Genomic DNA, 27957 nt, shown 5'->3' on the forward strand with positions numbered 1-27957 from the left:
AAGTGAAGTGACTGAATGATAGATTGATTCCATATTTCCTCTCATTTCATAAATAAATAAATAAATACATAAATAAATAAATAATTTGGATTCAAATCAATTTTGAATTGTAATACATTCTACATCTAAATGCATTCTAAGATCAAAATTAATTTCAGTTGTCTTTCATTGGAGTTACCGGGCCATGTTTCTGTATACATCAAGAAACAAAATCATAACCAAATAATGATCTGCAACAGCAATGAAGCTTACACATCTTTTCCTATTCCTCTGAAGCGTATGTCCATTCAGGAGAGGAAAGAAGAAGTTTGTTACGACTTTTATTATAGTAATCACTGTCGCAAGGATGTGTGAAACCACTTACTCAAACAATGGCACTGTCCAATCATTGCAAATTGCATGCACACCTACTAACACACACACACACACACACACACACACACCACATTAAAAAAATTGAATTTTAGATTAATAGGGAAGAAATTAACATGTTCATTTGTCATTCATGTCAAAGATCGTAATTGTTAAATATCTTGTTCACATACGCATTCATCACGAAGTTCTACTACAAGTAGTCAGCTTAGTTCAACCTGTGGGGCAGTGTAATGTTGGTAATTTACAATGTTGCTGGGAACTAAGAGCTTTCCACTATGAATGATACATTTTAAACTACTAATATTAGCCAGGAGTAATTCTAAGATCATCAGTTCATTTGATAAGTTTGGTGATATGAAGCCAATTTGTTAATAAATCAAACAATATAACAATGTTTTAAGAAAATTAGTGAACATCACAAAATTTTAATATCAAATATTTTTAGTCTACAAAACCTGCTAATCTTGTCTCCACTAACCTCTTAGCCATGGTGTGTATCTCAGCGTAGTCCACCTCCTCCATGAAGATAGACGTGGACATATTCTGTGGTGTGGATGAACCCTGGGGCTCAAGCTGGGACATACTCAGCAGTGTCTGGTCAGCAGGCGCCCTCTTGTGGCTGTCTACCTCCAGGGTCGGCTGCAGCACTGGCGCCTGGAGAGTAAAGGAAATGTTACATGAAAAATTATCTTTTAAATATTTCTCCTATTGGGATTTTACTATTTAATTAAAATGCATTATAGTATGAATTTGATGAATTCCTTATTTAAAAAAATTATCTGAACTTTTAAAACTTTCTTGACATCAATGATTTTATACTGAAATGAAATAAAGTGATAAAAATAATGACAAATATACCATTTTATTATTTTTTTTTTTTATAATCAATTGGCAGTGAGTTACTCAGATATTTCATAATCTTTCAAAATGGCTTTAAATTTATTTAGCTCAGTTTAATTTTTTTATTTTGAAAAAAATCTCCACTGCTTAATAAATATACTAGCCTTCTCTTGCATTCTCTGTTGTTGTAATTTTTGGTGTTCTTGCTGCAGCTGTTGGTATTGTTGCTCTAATTGCTGACACTGTTCTTGCAACTGCTGGTTTTGCTGCTGTAACTGTTCCATCTGCTGATACTGCTGCTGTAACTGCTGATGCTGTGTATACAACTGTTGGTAATGTTGTTGTAATGTTACCATCTGTTGTTCTCTCTCCTGTAGTCCCTGGACAACACTGGACAGTTGTGAGTGCAGGTGTCCTCTCTCCTCTGACAGCTGAGTCACCTGACACAAGACAAGACAGCTTGTTAACACTGGATCAATAGGATGTTGGGCAAGCATTTTGAAAGTATGGTATTCAAGTGACTAAACTCCAAGAATAAGTCCATCAAAATACACCAATTATCTGTTTTAAATGACTGGAGAAAAATATGTTTCAAAAATGAAGCATGCTTATTTATAGGACTCGGAACCTACACACCATAAAATTGCTCAAATTGCACTAAACACAACAATTAGCCCTGGGGAATTTGGACAATTTGATTTCTCCAATTTAAAGGAATTTGTCTTAATAAAACCAATAAACCAGACTGCTGTACCTGCATAGCCAGCTGCTGTGCTTTGATAGCAGACTGGTTGAGGTCTTTCGCTTTCTTCTCTACCTCCTGGTGAAGCTGGTCCTTCTCTCCTCTCAGCCTGGTCAACTGCTCCTGTAGCTGGCTGTACTGGGCCTGATACGCTGACAGCTCCTCACTACCAGCCGCAGCTATCTCAAGCTGAAAATATTTAAAGAATAAAAAATCAATTAAACAAATTAAAGAAATTATTTTGTAAAAAATCAATAAATTGATAATGGCTGAATCTAACAATGCCTAAAATCTGAAGAATGATCTGAAGAATGATCAAAAACTTTTTACAGACTAGGTCAAAAATATTTTATGGAAATGTTAAGTTATATACATCAAGAAATTTCATGTTCTGTCAAAAAGTAAAAATAAATTATTAATATATCAAATTTAAAAAAATTATAAACGCAAATAAGTCATACATCAAAAATTAAGGATTCTCTCAAATAGATAATGAGATTTATGAAAAGAGCCCAACCTGGGACTTGAGGTGCTCCATCTCAGACAGCAATCTGTTATTTTCTTCTTTGGCCTTTTTAGCTTCAGAAGCAGACGTGTCTCTCTCCTCCATCATCTGCTGCAGCTGCGCATTCTGCTGGTCCAACTGCGACTGGAGGGTTTCTTTTTCTGTCGCCAGGTGGCTCTGCTGTTGCTGCAGGGTTTCTCGCTCTAGTTTCATGTGTTTTTGCTCTTGCTGCAATGCCTAGAAAAAGTCATTTTGGTTTAAATTTAAGAATATAATGTGATATTTCTAATGTCTGTTGCAATTAAGTAACATCTCATGACACTGCTAGTGACAGTAATGTGTGTAAGTATGTGCAAGTAGCAAATTTGAAAAAAAGTTCTAGAAAAAATCTTAAATAGAAAAAACAAAATGCTTGAAAGGTTATTTTAAAGGTTTGGAAAAAATCCAAAATCAACTATGACTTATCCAAAAACTAAACTGTGACATGTCCAAGGTAATAATGATTTAATATAGCATCAATGTGTTACAATGTACCTGGAACTCCATCTGTGCCTGCTGCAAGTCATGTAACTTCTCCTGCAGCTCTCTGTTCTGTTTGACCAATGACGTGTTATCTTCCAGAACTTTATCATGTTGCTCTGTCAGAATGGTGTGTTCACTCTCAATGTTCCCAAAGTCCTGGATTCTGTCATTCAGGGTGTTGATCTGTTTCTTCAGGGCACTGTTTTCAGACTGGAGTTTAAACAGCTGGTTTCTGGTCTCCTCTAGTTCCTCCTCAAGAGAGCTGAATTCTTCAATTTTCCATTTTAATCCTTCAAGTTCATCCTCTAGTTCAGTCCTTTCTTTTTCAACCACAGATAATCTCTCCTGTAAATTCTTTAAATCTTCTGCCATTTCCTCACTGGACTCCCCTGAAGACTTCAGACTGTCCACCTCTTCCTGGAGAGCAGACACCTGTTTCTGGAAGGCACTGTTCTGCCTGGACAGGGAGACATTTTCTGTCTGAAGATTTGTCACCTGTTCTTCCAGCTCCATCTGCCCCAAGGCTGCGTCTTTTAATTTCTTACATTCCTGTTGAAGCATGTTGACTTCCTGTTTGGAGTTTTCCAGTTCATTCTGCAAACTTGACTGATTAATTTCTCTTTCAGTCTCTTGCATGCTAAGGCTCTCATTTAAGGTCTTATTTTCATCTTTAAGGTTCTCCAGCTCTGAGTGAAGAGATTCAGATTTTTCCTGCAATTTGGAATGTGATTCTCTCAGATCCTTCAATTCAGTTTTCATCTCAGTGTTCTCAGCCAGAACTCCAGCCAATTTGGCCTCCAGATTAACAACCTCTTGCTCAGATTCTTCAGCTTGTGTTTTATAATTTTGCAGGGTTTCCACAATGGTCTCATACTCCTCATTTTTCTTTTGTAAATCAGCATTTGACTCTCGTAGAGACCCTATAACATCTGACAACTGCTCGTGATCAGTCACTAGCAAGCTGTACTGGGATTTCAACTCTGCATTTTGCTCCAACAGTTCTCCCTTTTCTATTGTGCCCCGTTCTTGAAGCTGCTTCAAATGTGACTCAAGATTCTCTTTTTCTTCGAGAAGAGTTTGTAATTGTGACCCAAGTTCAGATTTTTGTAACTGCATGGTTGACTGCAATTGGTCTATTGTTTGACTTAATTGTTCTCTTTCTGATTTAAAATGTTCTTGTAATTCTGACAGGTTTTCCCGTTCAGAAGACAGTTCCTCCATTAACCGATCACACTGTTCATGAAGACTGTGGACCAGTTCAGACTTTTCTAACAGGCTTGATTCCAACTCAGTCTTCTTTGTTTTCTCGGACTCAAACTCATCCTTTAGAATCTTTCTCTCCTGATCAGCTTCCCCAAGCTTATCTGATAGACTGCTGACCTCAGAAGTCAACCTGGCAACTTCAGCTTCCAGATCTCTATTAGGGTCTTCACCATGATCTCCCACGGATTCCAATTTTGAGGTCAGCTGGTCCACTTTGGCCTGTAACTGGTCATTTTTCCCTTTAAATGCCTTTAGCTTGACCAGCATCTTCTGTGCTTTAGCTTCTGTTGACTCCAACTTGCTCTTCACTTTCTGGTGTTCAGCTTCAAGTGTTGCGTATTTTTCCTCTGTGTCAGGTGATACAGCAGACTGCCTGGTGTGTTCTTGCTCTACCTGACCCTCCACTCTCTGAGCCCAGTCTTCTTGCTGTTTGGCCACACTGTCCACTCTAAGAGCTTCAACTTGCTCAGTCAAAGTCTGTTTTTCCTGAGACAACGTTTGCACTTGACTGGTCAAATCAGTTTTTTCACTACTTAGATCATGGATTTGACTAGATAGATTTGCCTTCTCTTCATTTAAGCTTCCAAGCTGTGTAAAAAGTTCCAGTTTTTCTGAACTTAGACTTTCATTCAAACCTGAGAGAGACAGCATGTCTTGATTTAACTTTTCAAGCTGTGCAGCATAGTCATTGCACTGAGTCAGCAAAGATGAAGATTTCTCAACTTCTTGTACAAGTTGTGAGTTCATGGATTTCAGATCTTCCAATAACTGATCTCTTGCTGCTGTTACAGTCTGTAGCTGCTGTTCAGCAGCTTCAAGTTCTTTCCTTGACTCTGAAAGTTTCTCCTGAAGTTTTTCTTTCTCAGAAATGGCACTGGCAATTTGCTCCTCTCTTCCCCTGGAAGTATCCATTAGTTCAGATTTATAAGTTTCTAACTGCTGTTCTAACTGAGAGGATCTTTCCTTCATTTCTTCTGCTTCAGCAAGCTGTGATTTCAAGTGGTTAATCTGTTCGTATGCACTTCCTAACTGCTCTTGTAGTTGTTGCATCTCTGCCACTACTTGCTTTTCTTCCATGCCAACTGCTTTTAATTTTGTTTCTAGTTCATCTAGCTGAGAATTCAGCTCCTGTTTCTCAAGGGCTACTCTTTCCATTTGTGAGATCAATTGATTGTTCTCTGAAAGTGCCCTCTGTAGCTGAGATTCCTTCTCTGCATCAGACAGTCCACTCTCTGAAATCTGCTGCTGAAGCTGTCGCTTCTCAGAGATGGCAGTCTCAAGGTTCTGCCTCATGGCTTCCAGTTCTGCTGCCAGCTGCTGCTTCTCAGCCTCAGCCGTTTCTTTTTCATGAAAACTGGAGTCCACTTCATCTTTGTATTTCTTAATGTTTGCAAGCTGGTCGTGTTTCTCAGTGGCCAAAAGTTCCGTCTGCTCCATAAGTTTTTCATTCTCGGCACCAAGCTGTTCCTTCTCCTCCTGCAGCTCTTTCACCTGACCTTCAAGGTCAGTCAACTGTGACAGAAGATCATGCTTCTCCATAGCGATTCTTTCAACCTGCTCCATCACTTTAGAATTCTCCGAAGACAACTGGTCTTTTTCTGTCTGCAGTGCTTCAAGCTGCAGTTTCATTGATTCGGCATCTGCCTGAGCAGTTTCAGAGCTAGAAGTCAATGACATATTTTGATTTTTCATTTCCTCCAACTGTTCTCTAAGAGATTGTAACTGCAGCTGAAGCTCATCTCCAACAGAAGCACTCTGTAACGTTCTTCCATGCTCCTCAACTAATGCTGCATGCTGAGAGCGTAGACTTTCCAATTCTGAGAGAGAATGCTGTTTTTCAGTCTCTGTGTCTCTCAGCATATCTTTCAGGCTATCCAACTGCCCCTGAAGTTCTTCACTCAGACTCTTGGTCTCCAACAACTTCCCATGTTCCTCTGCCAAAGCAGCATGCTGGTCCCTTAAACTAGCCAGTTCAGACTCCAGTTGAGCATTCTGAGATTTGAATGCCTCTAACTCTACAGTGAGACTGGACCTCGTCCCAGTCAGTTCTAATTGGATCTTCTCCAGATCCGACATCAACTGAGAGTTCTCAGACCTCAGCCTCTCCAACTCTGGCACCAGCATGGTATTCACTGTATCCAGCTCTGACTGGAGGTGTTCACACGTCTGTGCCAGACTTTCCTTTTCTGCTATAGCTGCCTGTAACTCAGTTTGGAGTTTCTCAATCAAAGTGTCTTTTTCCTGCAACTTTATTTGCAGCTGTTCCACCTCTCCAACATGCCTGTTCACTTCTAACTCTTTTTCTGTGATGAACTCCTGAAGTCGCGCCACTTGCTGAGTGAGATGTTCTATGACCCCCTGTTTATCAGTGAGCTGAGCCTGTAGGGACTCCAATTCTGGGAGAGGGGCAGCAGAACCCTGGGACATTAACTGCTCCAGTTGCTGCTGCAGGGCATCTCTCTGTTGGCTTATCTTGGCAATGATGTTCTCCTTTTCTCGGAGGTTGGATTTGAGAAGCTCCAGTTCCTCATCGTGGACTGGGGTGCTTTCACGGCTTAATTCCTCAACCTTCTGGAGCAGGATTTCTCTTTCTTTTTGTAGTTCCTCTAGTTCACCAGCCTAGGGAGTAAAAAATAAGATATACAATCAATATCTAAAAAAGTCAAAGTTTTAAGTGCGACTAGTGGTTATCACACATGCAATGTGTTTAGTTATGTACAGTGGCTAGTAGACCTGATTAGACAGCTAAAACAGCCCATTTCAGTTCCCTATGGTTATAAAGTAAAATCATGTCAATGTATTGTCAATCTTTTGCTCTGGTGGATTAGCAGGCTAGAACCTTAACCTGAAAGAACAGCAGAAAATTATCACATGCTAGAAAGCTAAAACTAAATATGAAGTTCCCCATTTTGGAGAAATTAAAAAAAAATTATACATATTAAGTCATTTTTGTATGTTCATTGACTGTATCAGGATCTGACATAATGGATTTTCTAAGTTTAACTTCTATTGCAGATAACATAGGAATATCAAACATGCTATCAAAGTGATTATTGAAAACCTTCAATCCCAGGAATTTTGTCAAGCAGAAAGAAACACTTATGTAGTGAGGAAGGAAGAGGGAGGGAGAGAATTGGCTAATTTTAATCATCTTTATGAAACAGTGTCAATTCCACATCAGCCAGTGTATCAGTTTGAACAATTACTACTACTTAAAATAACTTTAGGAAATTTGCTTAAAAAGAAATGAAAAGGAATAATCATTAATTTGCTGGAGTGATACATTCGTGTCTTAGTAAATAGACTAGGGCAACTTAAATATTTTATAGGATGAACATTTACACCTTCCAAACAGTAACAAATAAAATGTCATATTGTCATCAGAGGCTGTCAAATAAAATATAGGTGTTGAAATCAATTACAAATATTTTGTTAAAAGTGATAAGTCACACAAAGCTGGTTAAGAGCAATGTGATTTAAATGCTGAAATTAACACTAAAAATTAAACTTTGTGGTAATTACCAATTAAACATTAGTTAAAATTATAATACTCTAACAAAAAGCATTAATTTTTGTTAAATGGGTTAAAACTTAAGAATATCTGCCATTAGAATATAACTGCTGTTACAGTAACACATATTTACAATGACTGAGTATGGCAATGTGAATATGAGAGGTAACACAAAACACACATTGTAATTTCAGAGTAATTTGATGACTTAGGCACTAAAGGAAGTGGTCCAAAACAAACTAAAATTAGGCTCCTTGAAAAATGATTCCAACAGTAACTGTAGTTTATAGCCATAAAGAACCCTAAATCCAACATTTAACACTTAAAGAATTCTAATTCTGTCGAAGGAAATCCTTTCCTTCAGCCATAGTAACAAAACTTTAAGATTATCCCCAGCAATAGGCCCATATTTATCAAAGACTAATGTATAGATCATATTTTACAGATGTAAGCTAAAGAAATTCCCCAAAAATAACATCAACCAAAACCATATGTTTATTAAATATAACATTTTAACATAACTGTCCTCTTTTCCATACCATTATTTTACCCTCATATATCTCACCTTATTGATTATATTAGTCAGCTGAAATTAAACCAGTTTTGTATTGGATTATCAAGACAGTTCTAGGTAAAGCATGTGCTAAGATCAAAATAAAACAAAAATCTACAAATTCTGGCTGACAAACAATAAAAAAAACAAGGCAAAAACATGCAAGAAACATCACAAAAGCAACTAGCAACAAATTTACTGACAACAATTTCTTCAAATTTAGGTCACGGGTAAAGACTCATTACAGTTCATAAACATGTGAACAAACAAACAAACAAACAAACAAACAAATATTCACCTGCTCTTCTGGCTGTGTTAACTGCTTCAGTTTCTGTTTCAGTTCATCTCTCTGCTTCTGGATTTGTTTACTCTTCAGGGACATCCCCTTCAGGACCTTCTCCTTGTCCTGGAGGGTCTTCTGCAGGATCTGGGTCTTCTCATTTGCTTGATGGACCTGGGGTTGTTTTAACAAGAATAGATTGGCTGTGATAAACAATGAACTTTTATTTGTAAAGAAATCTCAGGCACCAAAAGTCACTAAGTACTACAAATTATTTTAAAGCCTTTACAGGAAGCACTATGATTTCATAAAAATAATAAAATTTAAAAAAAATTTTGAAATTAAAAATATTTCCCTGGGTTCACTGATAATTATTGGTATTTAGTGATCATTGCTCTGTCAAGTTTCACAAATATCAGTTTTCCATATTGAAGTATGATATACCATTGATGGGCAATGTGGTTGATATTTTGTAACAAATCTCACACCTGTCTCAGCCAAAAAGCACATATTTCTAAATAAGCCACTAAGAGGAGAACAAAGTCAAAATATTTCAGAGCACCTGCATCTGCAGCTCCTGAATGTGTTCAGCAAAGTTCTGGAACTGCAGCCCCATCTGGTGGAGGTAGTACTCCCGCTGCTGTATCATCACCTCCAGCGCTATCACGCGGTCACGGTATACCTCGCTGTCTTCCGAGGGGGGTGGGGACTGGGCCAGGGGTGGGGTGCGGGGGCTGGGGGTTCTCCCTGGGGGTGGGGATCTGGCAGCAGCCTACGAAGCAGAACAGGGCAAGCTTTCATTTGTTTCAGTACAATTAGCATGAATTTTTACATTTTGTTTTTCCTGAACTTATAACAATACTGAATAATATTACAAACAAGCTAAATTTCAGTTGTTCTAACACAAAATGTTTATGTTTGTTATTTACATGAATGCAAACTTGAAAAGTACCAATCTTCACTTTGTTTTTTTAGAGCAAAGAATTGATGAATAGTCCTAGATTATTCACTGTACTTGAAAGAAAATTTTGACAATTCAAAATGAACAATAAGAAACATTTATAAAAATTCATGAAGTCATTAAATATAACAGTTTTTAATTGCCCTTTCACAGACTTAATCCTCTATTTCTCACTTTAACCTGCTCTATCCAATGATTACTAGCCATTTTCTAAAACTTACTGCTTGTGCATTCTGCAGCTCGGCCAGTTGTCTCTCATACTGTGCAGCAGTGTTCTGCAGGGTCTGGATCTGGCCAGCAGATGCCTGGAGCTGGTGCTCGTACTGAATCACTTTGCCTTGAAGGTTCTCTACTTGGCTGGCTGACTCCTGCAGCTGGTGCTCATACTGTGTTAGCTTTTCTTGGAGACCCTCTACCTGGCTGGCTGAATCCTGGAGCTGTTGGGTTAACTGTTCCACCTTTTCTTCATTCTGCTGTGATGTGGCCTGACTGGTACCTTGAATACAAAATTCAGTGCTTATCATATGCATTCAAATGATTAAATAAACTGTAAACTTACATTTTTCAATTCTGAAATCTCAAGTTCACTTCTAAATTCCATAAAAACTTCAAATCAAATAATAATATTATGAAGAAAAATAAAGGCTTTCAAACTACTATTTACAAGAAAAATGTGTAGTAGGATAATTAATTTAAAATTTGTCACAGAAGGTAATCAAGTTTAAAAATAAAATGACAGTAAATGCCTGTATCACATTAAAAATCAGCAAAACAAAACACTGGTACACAGTGTAATCAGATGTATTGCTATGCAGTCGAGTATTTACTGCTTTAAGTACCTGGCACATCACATCAAGCACAGATGTTTACCTTGCAGTGCAGCATGTTGGGGCCGCACCATCTCCTCCACAACCTCCATGGAGTCTCCTCCTTGTGTCATCTGCTGCATCTCCTCTCCTTCATGGGACTGTCTTTCCTTTCCCTTCTCCTTCAAATGCTTGTTTTCCAGTTTCAGTTTCTTTATCAGCATCAAATACTTTTTCATTTGAGTTTCTTTATCCTTAAGTGTTTTTCTCACTGTCTCCAAAGCTTCATCTTTTTCATCCTTTTCTGCGAGTTGATCTTTCTCTACTGCCTGCTGGTCAATTAGATCTGCTTTCTCCTTATCTTGGTCTGTTCCAGGAAGAATAACCCGAGATTCCTTCTCAGAAAGCAGTGACTGAATCTTCTGTTCTTTCTCTGCAACTGTTTCATTGAGGTGCTGTATGACCTCTGCTGCCTCCTGGACTTGCACTCTCAAGGTGTGCGTCTCCTCAGCATATTCTTCCACTTTTGAATTCATTTCCTGAATCTCTTCCATGAAAGAGGACATGCTTTTCTCCTTGTTTGAGAAAGCATTCTTGATTTTCTGTAAATGTTTATTGGAATGTTCCAGTCTAGTCTGAAGTACCTGTATTTCATTGATGTAACGTTCCAGTTCTCCTTCCAATTCCTGCTGCTCAGTTGTCATGGCAACTATTTGTCCATCTTTTTCCGTGATTGAGGCACTCAACTCTTCAGCGTGATCAGACGTGGTTGACAACTCGGCTGTTAAGTTATATATCTGCAGATCTTTTTCAGACACAATATCGTGCAGTTTCTTGGCATGATCAACAGCCATTTTTAGTTCCTCCTGAAGGTTTTCATCCTGGCTCGTGACTTTAGTCAACTGCTCCTGTAAAGAGGCAATTTCTGTGTCCTTCCCCTGAAGAGCTCCCTCAGTTGTTTCTAGACTTGTCTTGAGGTTGACTATCTGGGTAGCATACTCTTGTATCTGCTCATTAAGTTGTTGAATGGACTGAGACATGACAATCAGCTGCTGGTCCTTTTCTTCAGCAGACACCTGAGCCTGTTCACTCTGTTGTGCTGTATGGTCCACCTGACATCTCAGCCTTTCCTTTTCAACATCCACAGTTTGAAGTTGTTCTGCAAGTTCTGACAAAGAGGAATTCAATGTCATTATTCTCTCCTCTTTTTCAGCCAATGTTGTTTGAAGAGACTGCTTTTCTTCCGCAACAGTTTTCAGCTTGGCTTTAACAGCATCAAGTTCTTCCTCTTTTACAGATATTAATTCCTGTGATTCCTTTAACTGTCTTGTCTCCAATTCCAGCTGTTTAGTAATTTGCTCAATATCGCTGTCCTTTTTGTGTAAGATGTCATCTTTTTCTCTAAGTCTCTCATCCAGGTCACCAGCCTGAGCCTCTTGTGATGCTCTCAAACTGTGAACCTCAGCAACACTCTCCTGTAACTTGGCACTGATCTCTTGGAGGGTTTCATGTAATGTTGCTATCTCTTTGTTCTTATCCTCTTCAGAATATTTCAGAGTGTCACAGTCTGACAGCGCTTGTTTAAGCTGCTCTTTAACAGCTGCTATCTCGCTGGAAGCCTCTTCAAGTTGCATGTCTCTCTGTTCTACATCGGCTGCAGCATTCTTCCTAAGATCTTCCAACTTTTCTCTCAATGCTTTCACCTCATCATTTTTGGATTCTACACTTTCAATCAGAGAGGCCATGTGCCCTTCTTTTTCAGCTGCCATCTGCTGGATATCTTCAAGTTTAGATTTTGTTTTCTGAAGCTCTTCCTGCAACTTTTCATATTCATTTTGTTGCAAGGTTCCCTGGCCTTGGAGCTGTGAGACCTGCTCACTCAATTCTAAAATCATCTGGTCTTTGCCAGAAAGAGAATGCCGTACTTCTTCTGTTCCCTGAGAGAGGACTGCAACTTGAGTATTAAGTTTCTCCCTCTCTTGTTTGGAAAGATCGAGCTCCATCTGAGTATCCTGTAGCTGTGACTTCAGGTTCTGAATGTCATCTGCGTACACCTGCAGCTGGTTTGCAGAGTCCTCAAGTTTTGCCTTATGCCAGTCCAAGTCTGCACTAGTTTGCTCCAATATGGTGGACAAATTGTTCACATTTTCAGTAAACTTTGCTATTTCTTCAAACTTAGCTTCAAGGTCTAATTTAAACTGCTGGTTTTCTTCTACAAGCTGCTTGTTCCTATTTGTGCTATCATCCAGTTGTGTTCTCATCTCGTCCAATTTATCTGCCGACTCTGTTAAGTGTGATTCCCTTTCAGCCAGAGTTTTATTTCTTTCCTCTTTCTCTTCCTGAAGTGACTGTACCTGACTAATGAGTTCTTGATATTGTACTTTAAACTGTTCTAGTTCTTCACTAATACTCTGCTGCTTTGTATTGGCTTGTTGCAAGTTCTCCATTATATGGGACATCTCAGAGTCTTTCTCCACAAGATTCTCAGAAAGTGTAGCCATAACATTTTCTTTTTCCAGCAAAAGAGTAGATTTTTCCTCTAGCTCAGCAGAGACCTTTTTAAATTCCTGCTGCCAAACCTCCTGCTGCTCTGCCATTTCAGTCATATTCTGTTTCAGTTCATCGCAGATCTGATTCAGAGCAGTGATTCTTTCATCTCTGTCAACAACTGCGGCCTGCTGTCTCTCACATTCCTGCTGCAGGTGCTCCGTCTGCTGAGCAGAGAACTGCAGTTGAGATGACGTGGCCTCAACTTGTTGACTAAGCTGGGATATGCACTGGTCTTTCTCCATCATCACAGCCTGGTTCTCTTCTGATGCCACCTGAATCTGGGCAAGCATGGCCTTGTATTCCTGTTTCTCTTTTTCTAACTTCTCAAATTTCTCTTCAGAAGACATCCCAGTCTCTTCCAGCTGTTGCTGCACCTCTGTGAGTTGGTTTATCAACATGTCCTTTTCTTCTTTGTGTCTTTGTTCATTCTTATCTAGCTGTTGTTGCAGTTCAGCTAACTGTGACTCAAAGCCTTCTTTTTCTGACAAATAATTTTCACTGGCTTCTTCAGAAGATTTCCCCACTTCTTCAATCTGTTGTTGCAACTCAGTAAGCTGGGCAATCAAAGTATCTTTTTCTTCCTTATAATTTTGACTTTTCTGATCTAACAAATCTTGGAATTCTGTCAGCCTGTCTTCAAGTGCTTGTTTCTCTTGCTTGAACTGTTCATCCTTTTCCTCTGAAGTCTTCATTAAAGATTCTACTTGTTCCTGCAACTCTGTTAGCTGAGCTATCAACAAACCTTTTTCTTCACCATGGTTTTTAGTATTTTGTTCTAGCTGGGTGGTAAGATCCCTTAATGCTGCATTCAATTCTTGTTTTTCTTTTTCATATCTTTCAGCTTTCTCTTCAGAAGACATGCCAGTCTCTTCAAGTTTCTGTTGCACTTCTGATAGCTGATTTATCAACATCTCTTTTTCCTCTTTATGTGTTTGGGTATTAGTCTCCAATTGCTCTTGTTTTTCTGCAACTTTTGTTTCCAGATCATTCCTTTCATTTTCAAGTCTTTCAGTCTTCTCTTCAGAAGTCACTCTTGCATCTTCCATTTGCTGCTGAAGATCTATTAGTTGCTGTATCAACAAGTCCTTCTCTTCTTTGTATTTCTGATTATTGTTTTCTATTAGTTCCTGTAATTCTCCTACCTTGGCCTCATACTCTTTCCTTTCTTCAATAAAACTCTCTTTGGCTTCTTCAGAAGACTTCTCCACATCTTCAAACTGTTGCTGTAATTCAGTACGTTGAGCAATAAGAGTGTTTTTTTCTTCCTTATATTTCTGACTTTTCCGATCTAACAAATCTTGGAACTCAGTAAGTCCGTTTTCAAGTGCTTGTTTCTCTTGCTTGAACTGTTCATCTTTTTCCTCAGAAGTCTTCATTAGAGATTCCACTTGTTCTTGCAGCTCTGTTAGTTGAGCTATCAACAGACCTTTTTCTTCACCATGGTTTTTAGTATTTTGTTCTAGCTGGATTGTAAGATCCCTTAATGCTGTGTTTAATTCTTGTTTTTCTTTTTCATATCTTTCAGCCTTCTCTTCAGAAGACATGCCAGTCTCTTCAAGTTTCTGTTGCACTTCTGATAGCTGGTTTATCAACATCTCCTTTTCCTCTTTGTGTGTTTGGGTATTAGTCTCCAATTGCTCTTGTTTTTCTGCAACTTTTGTTTCCAAGTCATTCTTTTCATTTTCAAGTCTTTCAGTCTTCTCTTCAGAAGTCACTCTTGCATTTTCCATTTGCTGCTGAAGGTCTGTTAGTTGCTGTATCAACAAGTCCTTCTCTTCTTTGTATTTCTGGTTATTGTTTTCTATTTGTTCCTGTAATTCTCCTACCTTGGCCTCATACTCTTTCCTTTCTTCAATAAAACTCTCTTTGGCTTCTTCAGAAGACTTCTCCACATCTTCAAACTGTTGTTGTAATTCAGTAAGCTGAGCAATCAAAGTATCTTTTTCTTCCTTATATTTTTGGCTTTTGTGGTCTAACAAATCTTGGAACTCTGTAAGTCTGTCTTCAAGTGCTTGTTTCTCTTCTTTGAACTGTTTTTCATTTTCTTCAGAAGTTTTGGTTAGAGAATCTACTTGTTCTTGCAGATCTGTAAGCTGAGCTATCAACAAACCTTTTTCTTCACAATGGTTTTTAGCATTTTGTTCTAGCTGGGAGGTAAGATCCCTTAATGCTGCATTCAATTCTTGTTTTTCTTTTTCATATCTTTCAGCTTTCTCTTCAGAAGACATGCCAGTCTCTTCAAGTCTCTGCTGGACTTCTGATAGCTGGTTTATTAACATCTCTTTTTCTTCTTTGTGTTTTTGATTATTTATCTCCAATTGCTCTTGCACTTCTGCAACTTTTGTTTCCAGATCATTCCTTTCATTTTCAAGTCTTTCAGTCTTCTCTTCAGAAGTCACTCTTGCAACTTCCATTTGCTGCTGAAGATCAGTTAGTTGCTGTATCAACAAGTCCTTCTCTTCTTTGTTTTTCTGGTTGTTGCTGTCTATTTGTTCCTGTAATTCACCAACTTTGGTCTCCAACCCCTGTTTTTCTTCAATAAAACTCTGCCTGACTTCTTCAGAAGATTTCCCCATATCTTCAATCTGTTGCTGTAATTCAGTTAGCTGAGCAATCAGTGTGTCTTTTTCTTCCTTATACTTCTGACTTTTCTGATCTAACAGTTCTTGGAATTGTGCAAGCTGTTCTTCATGATCCTGTGCCTTTAGCTTCAACTGGTCATCTTTCTCCTCGCTAGCTTTGATAGCCTGTGCTAGTTGTTCTTGTGCATCTGTAAGTTGTGCAATCAAAGCCACTTTCTCCTCTTCCCTACTCCTTTCAGTTTCTTCCATACTGGCTGTAAGATCTGCGATAGTTGTCTTCAAATCTTCCCTTTCCCTTTCAACTTCTTCAAGCTTTTTGTTAAGGGTCAATCTTGCATCTTCCATTTGCTGTTGAGTCTCTGTTAGCTGATTTATCAACATATTCTTTTCTTCTTTGCTAGTTTCCTCACTCCTTTGCAACTGTTCCTGCAGACCAGCCAGTTGTGTCTCTAATTCCTCTTTCTCTGCAATAAAATTTTTGTTGGCTTCATCAGAAGATTTCCCAATGTCCTCTATCTGTTGTTGTAACTCCGACATTTGAGCAATAAGTGTGTCCTTTTCTTCTTTATATTTTTTACTCTTGGTATCCAAAAGGTCCTGGAATTCAGAAAGCCTCTCCTCATGAGCTTGTTTTTCCTGTTTCATTTGATCATCTTTTTCATCAGAAGCACAAGTAAGACTTTCAACTTGCTCTTGTAAGTCTGTCAGCTGTCCAATTAAAAGATCTTTTTCTTCTTTATTTTTCTGAGTAGTTTGTTCCAACCCAGTTTCAAGTCTTGAAATCATTGCATCTAAATTCTTTTTCTCGCTTTCGTACATTTCAGTCTTCTCCTCACTGGACTTAATACCATCCTCTAATTGTTGTTGTAATTCGGTGAGCTGGACAATTAACATCTCTTTTTCCTCTTTGTGTTTGTGATCTTTAGCAAGCAATTGTGACTCCAAGTCACTTATTTGTGTCTGAAGACTTTCTTTTTCCTCTTCATGTGTCTTCTCTTTCTCCTCAGTCAATTTCTGAAGTGTTGAGTACTGTTGCTGAAGCTCACCAAGTTCCCCAATAAGCAAGTCCTTCTCTTCTTTGTATTTCTGATCTTTCTCATCAGCAGAATACCCTAGAGACTCTAACTGTAGCTTTAATTCACTTATCTCATTCTGTAATGATGTAGCTTCTTCCTGATGTTTCTGAGTCTGGCTGCTGAAATCCTCACTTATGGTTTCAATCTGAGCATTCTTCTCCCTCACTATACCCCTGGTCTGTTCTAGCTCTTCTACAGTTTGGTCCAGCTGTGACTGAAAAGATTCTAGTTCATTACAGTAAGAGTCACACTTTTCATTACTTTCTTGTAAAAAGGTTTTCAATTCTGAAATCTGCTCTTCTCTAGCTGACAAGGTGGACTGTGTTGTTTGGTAGTTGAACTCAGCTTGCTCTAATTTTTTCTGTAGCTCTTCAACTTGTTCAGTATAACTCTGCAGCTGTGAGTTCACATCTCCCAGGTTTTCTGTCAGAGCAATGAGCTGCTGTTCTTTCTGTGCCATCTCCTCGCTGAGAGCTACCATCCTCATACTGTTCTCCTCTAGCTGTTGTTTCAGCAGAGCACCCTCTTCTGCAGCCTGTGTCTGCACTCTCAGCTCCGAGACCAGTTGTTCACATTGGTCCTGGAGCCCCTTGCACTGGTCTTGTAGAGCAGCATTCTCTTCCTGTGCCTTCTCAATCTGTGCATTCATTTCCTGACTTATGGTGGATATCTGGGTATTCTTTTCCTTCAACCCTGTACGAACAAGCTCCAGTTGCTCTACTGCCTGCTCAAATTGGCCCTGCAAGGAATCTAGCTCCTGTTCCTGAGTCTGGAGTTTCAGGTTGGTTTCTTCCAAGGTGCCTTTCAACACAGAAACCTCCTGTTCCAACTCTGAACACCTTGCTTGTTTCTGATCATGTTCAGAGACAGACTGATTGAGATCACCTTGTAATTTCTCTATCTGTTCACTATTTGTTTCTAGCTGGGAGTTCATCTCACCTATATTCTCTGTCAAAGCCAAGAGTTGCCTGTCCTTCTGGGCCACCTGCTCTCCAAGTTTGACAATCTCCTCCTCCTTTCCTGCAGCGTTCTCAGTTAAAGACACCAGCTTCATGTTGGCATCTTCTAACTGTTGTTTCAAAATGGCATTTTCCTCATTAGTGTTCTGGAATTGAGTTGAAATTGTGTCAAGTTTCTCATCAAGATCTGAAATAGTTGCATCTTTTTCACAGAGAGTTTTATCTTTCTCAGTCAAAGCTGAGCGAGCCTCCTCACACTGTTCATGCAAGCCATCCAATTGTGTATTTAGTTCACTTATTATTTCTAGATTTTGGTTCTGCTTCACAGTCAGTTGCTCCTTGTCATTTGTCAAAGATTGAATTGATTCTGTCATTTCCTTCAGGGTATCCTTTTGCTTATCTCTTTGTTCAGCAAGTTCTTTACACTGTTCCCCAGCAAGAGTTAAACTTTCCTTCAACTGAGTTGTCTTCTGTGTTAGATTATCATACTCTGCTTGTAAGTCTGTCAAAATGGTCAACAGCTCATTCTTTTCTTTGTCAGCTCTGTTGTACTCTGCCTGTAAATGATCACATGATTCAACATACTTTTTCATCTGCTCATTTGTCTCTTGCAGATTTTGACTGAAAGTCGCAAACTGGTCATCTCTGTCTTTGAGAACACTTTGCAAGCCCTGGACTTCTCCAATGGTGTCGCCTAGATGTGCTTTGAGTTTTTGGACTTCTTCAGCATAGTTTGCTGTCTGTTGATTGGATTCTTCGATGCTATCTTCCAGAGCCTTTATTAGTTCCTCCTTATCCTCAATATCCTCTGTCATTTCTTTAAGATTTGAGGTAAGACTGATACATTCTGTGCTTAAATCTGAAAGCTGCTGTTTGTAAACCTCTGCCTCTCCTGTCAACCTGTCAACTGCCTCTGACAGCAGCGCTATATCTGTTTCTTTCTGCTGAATCTGCTCTGTTAACTCAGCCCTAGACTCATCAAGTTCTTGACTGGCACTTTTCAGCTGGTCTGCCAAATTATCGTTCTTCTGTTGAAGCTCCTGACTCTGCTGTAAAAGCGCTTCAATTCTTTTGTCCTTGTCACCTCCAGTTTTTTGCCATTCTGCTAACACACCCTGCAGATTAGCATTGGTCTGTGCCCTGGATTCCAGCTCTCCATTCTGGGTCTCTACTTTCTCCTTAAGCACTTTTAACTCTTCATCTGAGGACTGCAGATGGGATCTAAGAGAATCTACAGTCTCATGAAGTTGAACATTTTCTTCTTTGGCTGTGCTTAGCTGCCTGGCAAGATCTGCATATTGTTCTTCTAAGACCTGCATTTGTTTCTGGAGTTCCTCATTCAATTTGTCAGCCGACTTCAACTGATCCACTAAAGTATTCAGTGTTATGCAGTTTGTGTCAATATTATTCTGCTGTTGTGAAACAGTGTCCAAAACACTAGCATAAGCCTCCTCTGATTTTTCCAATTTGCTGGTCATATCTTGCACTGTCTTTTCATATTCTTCTAATTGATCTTTCATGTTACTCACAGTCTGACTTAAAAGTGTCTCTTTCTGTTTGCTCTCCTCACTAAAATGCTTGTATGCCTGCTGTAAAGTTTGTACACAACTTGAGAGGTCTGTAATAGTCACCTCTTTCTGTTCTACATCTGCTTGTATTTCAGCAAACTGTCTCTGCAATTCATCTAGCATTTCATCTTTTTCTTTCAAAACTTCAGAAAGATCAGTATGTGTTTGATTCATAACACCTACGGCAGCTGTTTTGTTAGCAATCTCATGTTCTAGGCTTCCTTTTTCTGTTTCAAATTGGCTTGTTATCTCACTCAACTGAGTCCTAGAAGCTTCCAGTTGTTGACTCACAGTATCAATCAATCCATCTTTCTCTGATAAATTGCCTTCCAGTTCAGCAACTTTGTCTCTTGCTTGCTGGAGATCAGTGTGCAGATCTGAAATTGTTTGACCCTTTTCATCTCCAGATTGCCTCAATTCAGCCAGCTGGTCTTCCAAGGTCTTGCAAACACCCTTGCTCTTACTTAACTCATCTTCCACCTCTACAAGTGCCTGACTTAATGAGGCATTGGCCTCTGTCACTTCTTGTAGGCTGGTTTCCAGATTAGCCAAGGTATTATTATTTTCTTCAATCTTCAAATGCTGGTTCTGAAGTTTATTTGTCAATTGTTCGTGGGTTTTTACTGCTTTATCTAGCTCACTGTGCAACTGAGAAATCATCGTATCAGAAGACATCAACTGTGACTGCAAGTCTTGAACAGTTTTTTCTAGGGTCTCCACCGTCTGTTGATTAGATGCATGCTCTGTGGTGTAAAGTTCTCGTTGTTTCCTAACTTCTGCAGTCAGTTGGTTGGAAAGTGCTTGCTTTTCAGCAACATCAGCTTGTACATTTGATATATGTTTCTGCATGGTGTCCAGCAATGTATCTTTCTCCAGGTTGACATTCTGTAAATCTTGAAGGTTTTCTCTCAAAGCCCCTATTACACCATCCCTTTCACTTAACTGCTGTTTATAAGAGGCAGTGTCAACTTCTAACTGTGTACACAAGGCAGCATGCTTTTCTTCCCAATTTTTCTCACTGTCCTGATGTTTGTTCTCCATTTCTGTAACATGCAACTGAAGACCGTGCAAGGTCTCCCTCAGAGAGTTAATTAGTTGGTCTTTTTCCTCTGCAGATCTACGGCTGACTTGCTGTACCTCTTCCAAGTCCTGCTTCATCTTTTCAACAGCGGTATTTCTGTCACTCATATCTGCTTGAAGCTCAGAGACTACTTTACTCTGCTCTCTGAAGTCATTTTCCTTTTCCTCAACAAGATGTTTCTGTTGGTTGATTTCTGCTTCTTTTTGCTGGACAGCTTCCTTCAGATCTGAAATATCTTGCTGCAACTGACCCTGCATGTCATTAAATCTTCCCTGGAGTCCAGTCAGATCATGCTGCAGGCTGGCGCAAAACTCTGTTTTTTCTCCAAGTTGCTGTAGTGATTTATTCATGTCAGCTTCCTTCTGTTTCAAAGCACTCTGCAGCTCTTCCAAATGTACGGCTTGTTTTGACAACTCATCTTTCTTGCCTTCAATGTTAGACTCCAGTTCACTGCACTTCTCTGAAAACATCTGCAGTTGTGCTTGTACTTCCTTTAGAAGTTGGTCTTTCTCTGTTAGATTGCCATCTAATTCTTGAAGCTTGTCCTTCAGCTGTGCAAGTTCTGCAGTCAGTGCTGTTATTGTCTGATCTTTTTCGTCACCAGATTTCTGTTGTTTTGCAAGTGTATCTTCCAAAGTCTTGGCATTTTCTTGACTTTTTGAAAGTTCAGATTCTAAACTACTTACTTCCCCAAGAAGCCCTTCATTGGTTTCAGTCAGGTTTTTGAGACTAGCTTCCAAAGATACCAAACAGGTGCTGTTTTCACCAATCTGTTCATTTTGTTTCCTCAGTTTATTGGAGAGTTCCTCATTCTCCTGAACTGCTAATTCCAAACCAGACTGCTGACTAGAGACAAGAGAATCAAATATGGTCACCTGAGATTTGAGCTCACTTATCACATTTTCTAAGGTCAACATTTTCTGCTCACTTTCTTCTTTATCAGCTACAGACTGACTCTTCTGCTCATCCACAGATGTAGACAGTGACTGCAGCTCTATTTGCTTGTTGAAAACTTCTTCATGGATCTTGGTCACCTGACCTTGCAGCTCAGATATGAAGCTGTCTTTTTCACTGTTGACATCTGTCAGGTCCTTTATGCTCTCCTTCAGAGCAGTAACAATAGTGTCCTTTTCTTGAATTTCTTGACTTAAAGCTGATATTTTTGACAAATGCTCAATCTCAGACTCTTTCATCATTTGTTGTGAATTATTCAATGCTTCTGTCAAGTCAGCTATATCTTGCTGTAGCTGTTGCTGTAAGTCAGCAAATTTTCCTCTGGATACTTCAAGCTCATGGTCTTTGGATGCTAACTGCTCTGCAAAGTTGGCCTGTAGCTGCTGAGTGTGTTCAGAATTGCCTTGTACTTGCTGATAGTGCTTCTGTTCTCTTGTTTCTATGTCCTGTTCTAATACAGCTATTGTCTCTGTGCGTTCCTGAATCCGTCCTTCTAGCTTGGTATTTGCTTCCAGAAGACTATCAATCTGACACTGTAATTCAGTCACCCTTTCTTCAGATTCTTTCTTGGTTGTGGCAAGATTTTCTCTCTCAGTACCAAGTTTTTCACTAAAGTCTGTAACTGCAGTTTCGAGATTTTTGACCTTTTCTGTTAATTCTTCATTTGTCCTTGTAGCCTTCATCAACTGGTCTTGTTGAATGTTCAGTTCTTTTTCTTTTTCCTTCAATGCCTCTTCTAACATCTCCATCTGTTCATTTAGATTTCTGATAATTTCACTTAAGTTTTCTTTTTCTTTCTGGTACTCAGCTGTGGTGTTGGTAAGTTGTGCTCCCAAGTCCTCTGCCTTGGAAGATTTACTCTGCAGTTGACCCTGTAAGTCTGTTATTTGATTATGCAACTTTTCTGTGTCTTCACCAAAAGCATCCTTAAGTGCTGTTATTTCTTCCTTCTTTTCAGTAAGAGCATGGGTTAAGTCCTTAATTTCTTTCTGTAGAGATTCTTTTTCTGTAGAAGATTTTTGAGACAAGCTTTGCACTTCTTGAACCTGCTGTGAAACTTCACCCTCAAGTTCAAGAATTCTTGAATCCTTCTGCCTAATCTCTTCAGAAAGAGACTGTTGATTGTGAAGTAAGTGTTCCCTTTCTATGGCAAAGTCTTGCATCAACTTCTCAAGTTCTTCTCTCTGGTCCTGTATCTGTTGTGTTAGGTTCCCCACTCTGTTGCCAAGTTGCTCCTGAACAGTTTGTGAAGCTGACTTCAACTCAACCAGTTCAGCACATTTCACTTTCAGCTGTTCAGCAATGTCATCTTTTTGACCAGTGAGATGTTTCTTTTCTTCTTCTGTAGCAGTTTTCAAAGACTCTAGTTCACATTCTGATGAATGTAACTTTTCTGTCAGATCCACCATTTTACATCCTAGTTCCTCTTGTGTCATATGGAAGCTTCCCTGCAACTGTTCAAATTCAGCAGCTTTATCTTTCAATTCCTTTGTTAGCTGTGATATTCTGTCTGACATTGTGTCTTTTTCTTCACTGAAAGACTTCTTTACAGCAGCTAATTCTTCTGATGCTAGGTTGAACTTGGCAGCTAAATCTGAAAGCTGACTATTTGAATAATCTTCTTTTTCCTTCATTTCATCCAAAATCAATTGTTTTTCTTGCTGGGATGCTTTCAGGTGAGAGCCAAGTTCTTCTATCTCAAGCTGCAAACCCTCTTGAACTTTTGATGCTGAAGACATTTGCTGCTGTAACTGGGATTCTTTACTAACAATTTCCTGTTCCAGTGAAGATGTTTTCTCTTTATAGCTTGCTATTTCTGAATCATAATGTTCTGTTTTCTCCTTAAGAGTATCACTGGTTGTCAGCAGATCATTAGACAATAGTGCAATTTTCTGCATAAGTTCTTCTCTTTCTTTCTCAGCTGATTCCATAAGTTGCTTGTTTGAAGCATCCAACTCCTCCCGGTCCTTTGTCAGGTTGGATATTTGACTTTCATAATCTGTAGATTTTTGTTGGTTAAGTTCGGAGGCTTCTTTGGCTGACTCTTGTTGTTGTGCTAAAGCATTTTCCTTTTCTTGCAATTTTTGTGCCAGTAATGCCATCTGCTCTTTGTAATCTAATTCCTTTTCAGTGAGGTTTTGCTTTATCTTTTCTAGTTCCCCTAACTGACTGGTCAGATTTTGGCACTCTGACTGAGTCATCTGCAAGTTAACCTTCAGCTGGTCTACCTCTGCCTGTAACCCCTGTATCTGCTCTGCCATCTCTCCATTTTCCTTTTCCTTCTGCTGGCATTGTGCTGAAAGTTGTTCCACTTCAGCAGTTTTCTGTGTCAGCTGAGATGACAATTCTGTTACCTGGGTTCTACTGTCCTGTAATTGGTTTTCTGTTGTATTTAATGTACTGGCCACTTCATCATGCTGAGCAGTCACTTCATCCAGCTGCTTTTGCCTGTCCTGAACCTCCTGAGTCAGGAAGACTACATCTGACTCCTTTTCCTCCAGTTGCTTAGTCAAGTCTTCAGCCTCACTCCTCTTCTGCTGTAATTCATCAGTCAATGTCTTCAATTTGGCTTTGTTATTCTTGATGTGTTCTGATAATTTTTCTATTTTCTCTTCCTTCTCCTCCACTGCACTGCTGAACTGTTCCACTTCTGTCTTAGCCTCCAGGAGCTGGTTAGTGATTTGCTCAATACGGACTTCTCTCTGATCAAGATCTTTGGTCAAACTTTCAATTTTATTCTTCAGTGAAGTTTCAATGGATGTCTCTCTTTCTTGTGCTTCCTGCTTAAGAAGGCCTAAATCCGTCGCCATTTGGTCTTCTTTCCGTTTGGCTTGTTTAACTTCTTTCGTGAGAAAAGCTACCTCTTCCTTATATGAAGATTCTTTGGTTTCATACTCCTGTGCCTGTAATTCCAGTGTTTCTCTCGTCTGTTTAAGTTGGTCTGTCAGATCTTTGATTTGCTGGAAAAGATCTTCCTCAACTGCCTTTGAAAATGCTTGAAGCTCTCCATAATTATTCTCTTTTTTCTTGATTTTGGCATTCAAATCTTTAATCTTGCTGTTGTAATCTTGCTCCTTGTCATAAAAATCATCCTCAGTTTCTATGAGTTTTTTGTTTAAGTCTTTTATCTTTTGATTTAAAGCTGCCTCCCTTCTATCAGTTGTAGTCTGTAGCTCAGCAAGCAACTTTTCTTTCTCTTTCACGGTGGCTTTCAAGGCAGAGACCTCCTGGTTCAATGAAGCTTCCATTTCTTTATATTTTTCACTTTCAACTTGCAACTGATCCTGAGCATTTTTCAATTTCTCAGCATGGGAATCTTCAATTGCCTTCAGACTGGCTTCCATTTCAGCAAGTCTCTTGTTTCTCTCCTCCAGTTTAGCAGATAAGGACATGATGGTTTCTGAGTGTTCATGCACCAACTTCTCCGCTTCATCTTTGGAATGTTGAAGCAGTTCCAGCTTTTGTTTATTATCAGCGAGAGCATCATCTTTCTGCTGTAGTAAGTCTTGCAACTTGGCCTGTTCCTCTTTATGTTGTTTTGTATTCTGTTCACCTTGTTCTCTGACAAGTGCTAGGTTTGTCTTAGTTTCTTCTAGTTCAGTAGACAAAGTATTGACCTTTGCTGAAAGTTCTTCCTCCATTTTAGAGGCGGTGGCTTTCAAGCTATCTAGCTCGGTATCTCTTCTGCTCAACTCCTCAAACAAGTGTGAAAGTTCCTCCTCTTTCTCCTTCAGTGCCTTTTGATTTTCATTTAATGAATCAGTAAGTTGTTGCTGCCTGTCTCTCAGGTTTTCAATTTCCTGCTCTAACTTGGCAATTCTTTCTTCAGAATGTGCTGTATTGTCTGCAAGTAACGACTTTTGAACTTTGACCTCAGCAGTCAACTTTTCAATCTCCTTCTGGTAGTCTTGCTCCATATTTTGAGATTGGGTCTGAATGGCTGACTTCTCATTCTGAACCTGTAAGAGCTCATTGCTGAGTTGCTCAGCCTGCTTGTTAAGTTCACTCTGCATTTGTTTACTTGACTCATTTAGTTCACCAAGAGCTGCTGTTTTCTCTTTTAACTGTGAGTCCAACTCTGCTACAGACTCCTGCAGCTGCTTTTCTTTTTCAGCCAGTTGCTTATTCTGATCATCCTGTAGTTTGACTTGCTGTTGTAGTTGGTCAACCACTTCTGACAGCTGTTTAGTTTTCTCTCGAAGAGAAGCAGCCTCTTCATGCAAATGCTGTTCCTTCTCTGAGCTGGACATCTGCATCTTTTCCAGCTCCACCTCCTTGGCCTGAGCACTCTCATTCAGTGCTGAGATCTGTGCTAAGAGTTCCTCTTTCCTTTGGCTGAAGTCTTGATCAGCTTGCTCTTTCTCATTTAGAGCGGTATGTAACTGACTAGAAACGTCCTGCAACTTTTGAGTAATACTGTTAATATCATCTTCTTTATCTTTAATACTAGCTCTTAGGTCATCACACTGTTCTTTTTCCTGTTTTAATTTCTGCTGAATTTGGGAAAGCTCCTTAGAATGACTATTCTGTAGATTTTCAAGGTCTTGCTTAAGTTTAGTTATTTCACTTTCTAAGTCCGATTTGCTTTTTTGCTGAGAAGAAAGATTTTCTTCAAGCTCTAAGACTAGCTCTTGCATGTCATGAATGGTGTTTGCAGATTCTTTTTGGTGCTCTTCAAGCTCCTTGTTTTTGCCTACCAAAGAAGCCTGCAAACTGTCAACTTCGAGAGATTTTGTCTGAAGAAGTGACTGGGAACGTTCTAATTCATCAGCTTTACTGGTTATTTCTGAGTTAAGTGTGTCAACCTCTCCAATCTTCTGAACTAATTCACCCTCCAAGTCTTTAGTATGTTCTTTACCCTCAGACAACTGCTGGATGTAGGTGGATATTTCATCTTGTAGCCTTATCACAGTCTTATTCAGCTCATTTTGTTTACCCTCTGAACTATCAGTCATTTGCTTCAATGAGCTTTGTAGATTTTCCACCCTTTCTTCCAAGTTCTTAATGGTTAGTCCCTGTTCTTCTGAAGCAGCTTGTTGCTTGTTAATCTGGTCTTGAAGTGCAGCATTTTGCTGCTGTAGCTCTGACAGTCCACCTTCTAGTTTTGCCCTTTCTTCCTCTCCCTGTTTTAGCTGACTATCAAGTTTGGCACAGTCATCTAAATGTGTCTGAATAGCACCATCCTTCTGGAGTACCTTATTTTCAAATTCTTCAACAGCTTTTGCATAGTCACTTTCTTTTTGAGCAAGTTCATTTGTTAGCTTTTGGGAATGTTCTGTTGCCTGTTGCAGCTGTGTATCCAACTCTACCACCTTTGCTTGGGAAGCCCTTAGTTCCTCATCCAACTCGAGCACCTTATTTCCATTTTCGGAAGAACTTTTCTGAAGGTCAGTTTCCTTCTGAGCAAAATCTTGTTGGAGTTGCTGTATTTGCTGATCTTTGTCATGAAGTTGATTTCCTAAACTAGCCAACTTTGTTTCATGGGCTTCATTGGCATCATTCAATTCTAGCACCTTAGATTCAAGTTCACTAACATATGTGTTTAACTCCTGTACTTTCTCATCAAACTGAGATTGCTTTGATTGAGCATCATTTTTAGAAGATTGTAGCTTTTGTAGTAGGTCCAAGTTTTCAGTTTCTAGCACCTTCACCTTCTCTCCACTTTCCTGTAATGAGTGCGAAAGCTGCTGGACTTGGTTTTCAAGAGAGTTGACTTTTTCCGTAGAATTGTGTAGGCTGGAGTCCAGCTCAGAGACACGCTTTGAAAGTCCTTGCTCAGCTACATTGGATTCATCCCTTGTGGTTTTAAGTTCAGTTTCTAAAGTTTCACATATGTCTGATAAAGACTTAATGTTATCATTTAAGACACCTTTGTCTGCATTTGCAGCTTCTACTGCCTTTTGTAAGGAAGCATTTTCTTCTTCAGCTTTTGAATTCTTAGCCTCTAGAGAGGAAATTATCTCTTGTTTACCAGAGATGTCCTCTGTTAACTGAGACATTTTCTCTGTTATCTCACGTACTTCCCCTTGTAATCTGTTCACTTCTTCTTGTAACTTAGTTTCATTTTTTTCAGTTGCTGTAAGCTTTTCAGTTAGTTCTTTCAATTTATCTTGATTTGTTTTCAATTCCTCTTGTTTCACTTCAAGTTCATGACTCAATTTATCACATAATTGCTTTGACTGTTTTAATTCTGTCTGAACTTTTTCCAATTCAGATGTCGTAGAAGTTAGACATTTGTTTAGTTCTTGCAGCTGCTTTTCAGAATTTCCCTGTTCAGCTCTAGATGCTGTTTCAATAGTTGACTTTTCTTCTGACAAAATACTTAACTGTTTTTCAAGATCTAAATTTTTGTCAGTCAGGTCTGTGATGTTGACAGAAATGTCTCTTATCTGGTCATTCAAAGAAGAAATCTGCTCCTGTTGTTTTTGGAAATACTGCTCAGCAGCTGATAAATTAGGGCCCTGGACAGCTATGTTAGTACAAAAGTCAGTTATTTCTTTTTCCTTCTCGCTGATCTTTGCAGACAAAGATTGCAGTTCTGTTTCTTTCTCTTGTAAAGTCTGTTTTGTTTCAAGTTCCTTTTCAGAGAACTTACTAGAAAGAGTTTGCAGTTCTGAATCCTTTTCCTCTAATTTATGCTTGAAAGTTTCTGAATCCTTACTTTTATTGTTAAGTTCCTGCTCTAAGTTTTCTAGTTGCTTTTCAAGTTTATTACTATTTTCGGAAACTGCCTTCAGTTGAGTTTGAACATTTTCTAATTCCTGTTCCAAGCCTGATGCCTTCTCCTGCAAGGAATTTCAAATGGCGTTGCAAATATCAGTGCAGGTGA

At 39.1% G+C, this 27957-nt stretch overlaps 1 protein-coding gene across 6 annotated transcripts in view; it reads right to left on the reverse strand.

Annotated features, from left to right (window-relative positions):
- LOC106181107 (uncharacterized) overlaps positions 1-27957 on the reverse strand; it is a 51976-nt gene that overhangs the window by 3354 nt on the left and 20665 nt on the right. For 4 of the 6 annotated variants that reach the window (XM_086995248.1, XM_086995266.1, XM_086995263.1 and 1 more), the window contains 10 exons: positions 10423-27913; positions 9774-10048; positions 9154-9363; positions 8610-8765; positions 8324-8344; positions 2997-6866; positions 2475-2699; positions 1970-2146; positions 1380-1655; positions 854-1029 (listed from right to left, as the gene is read on the reverse strand). In XM_086995248.1, coding sequence (XP_086851374.1) covers positions 854-1029; positions 1380-1655; positions 1970-2146; positions 2475-2699; positions 2997-6866; positions 8324-8344; positions 8610-8765; positions 9154-9363; positions 9774-10048; positions 10423-27913 — 22877 coding nt within the window. Of the gene's footprint in view, positions 1-252; positions 289-853; positions 1030-1379; positions 1656-1969; positions 2147-2474; positions 2700-2996; positions 6867-8323; positions 8345-8609; positions 8766-9153; positions 9364-9773; positions 10049-10422; positions 27914-27957 lie in introns of all 6 variants that reach the window. The other 2 variants (XM_086995243.1, XM_086995257.1) reach the window with 2 other exon arrangements.

This window comes from Lingula anatina, chromosome 1, assembly GCF_051362555.1.
Source record: "Lingula anatina isolate TDL-2025a chromosome 1, LinAna3.0, whole genome shotgun sequence".
NCBI classification, from domain to species: Eukaryota; Metazoa; Brachiopoda; class Lingulata; order Lingulida; family Lingulidae; genus Lingula; species Lingula anatina.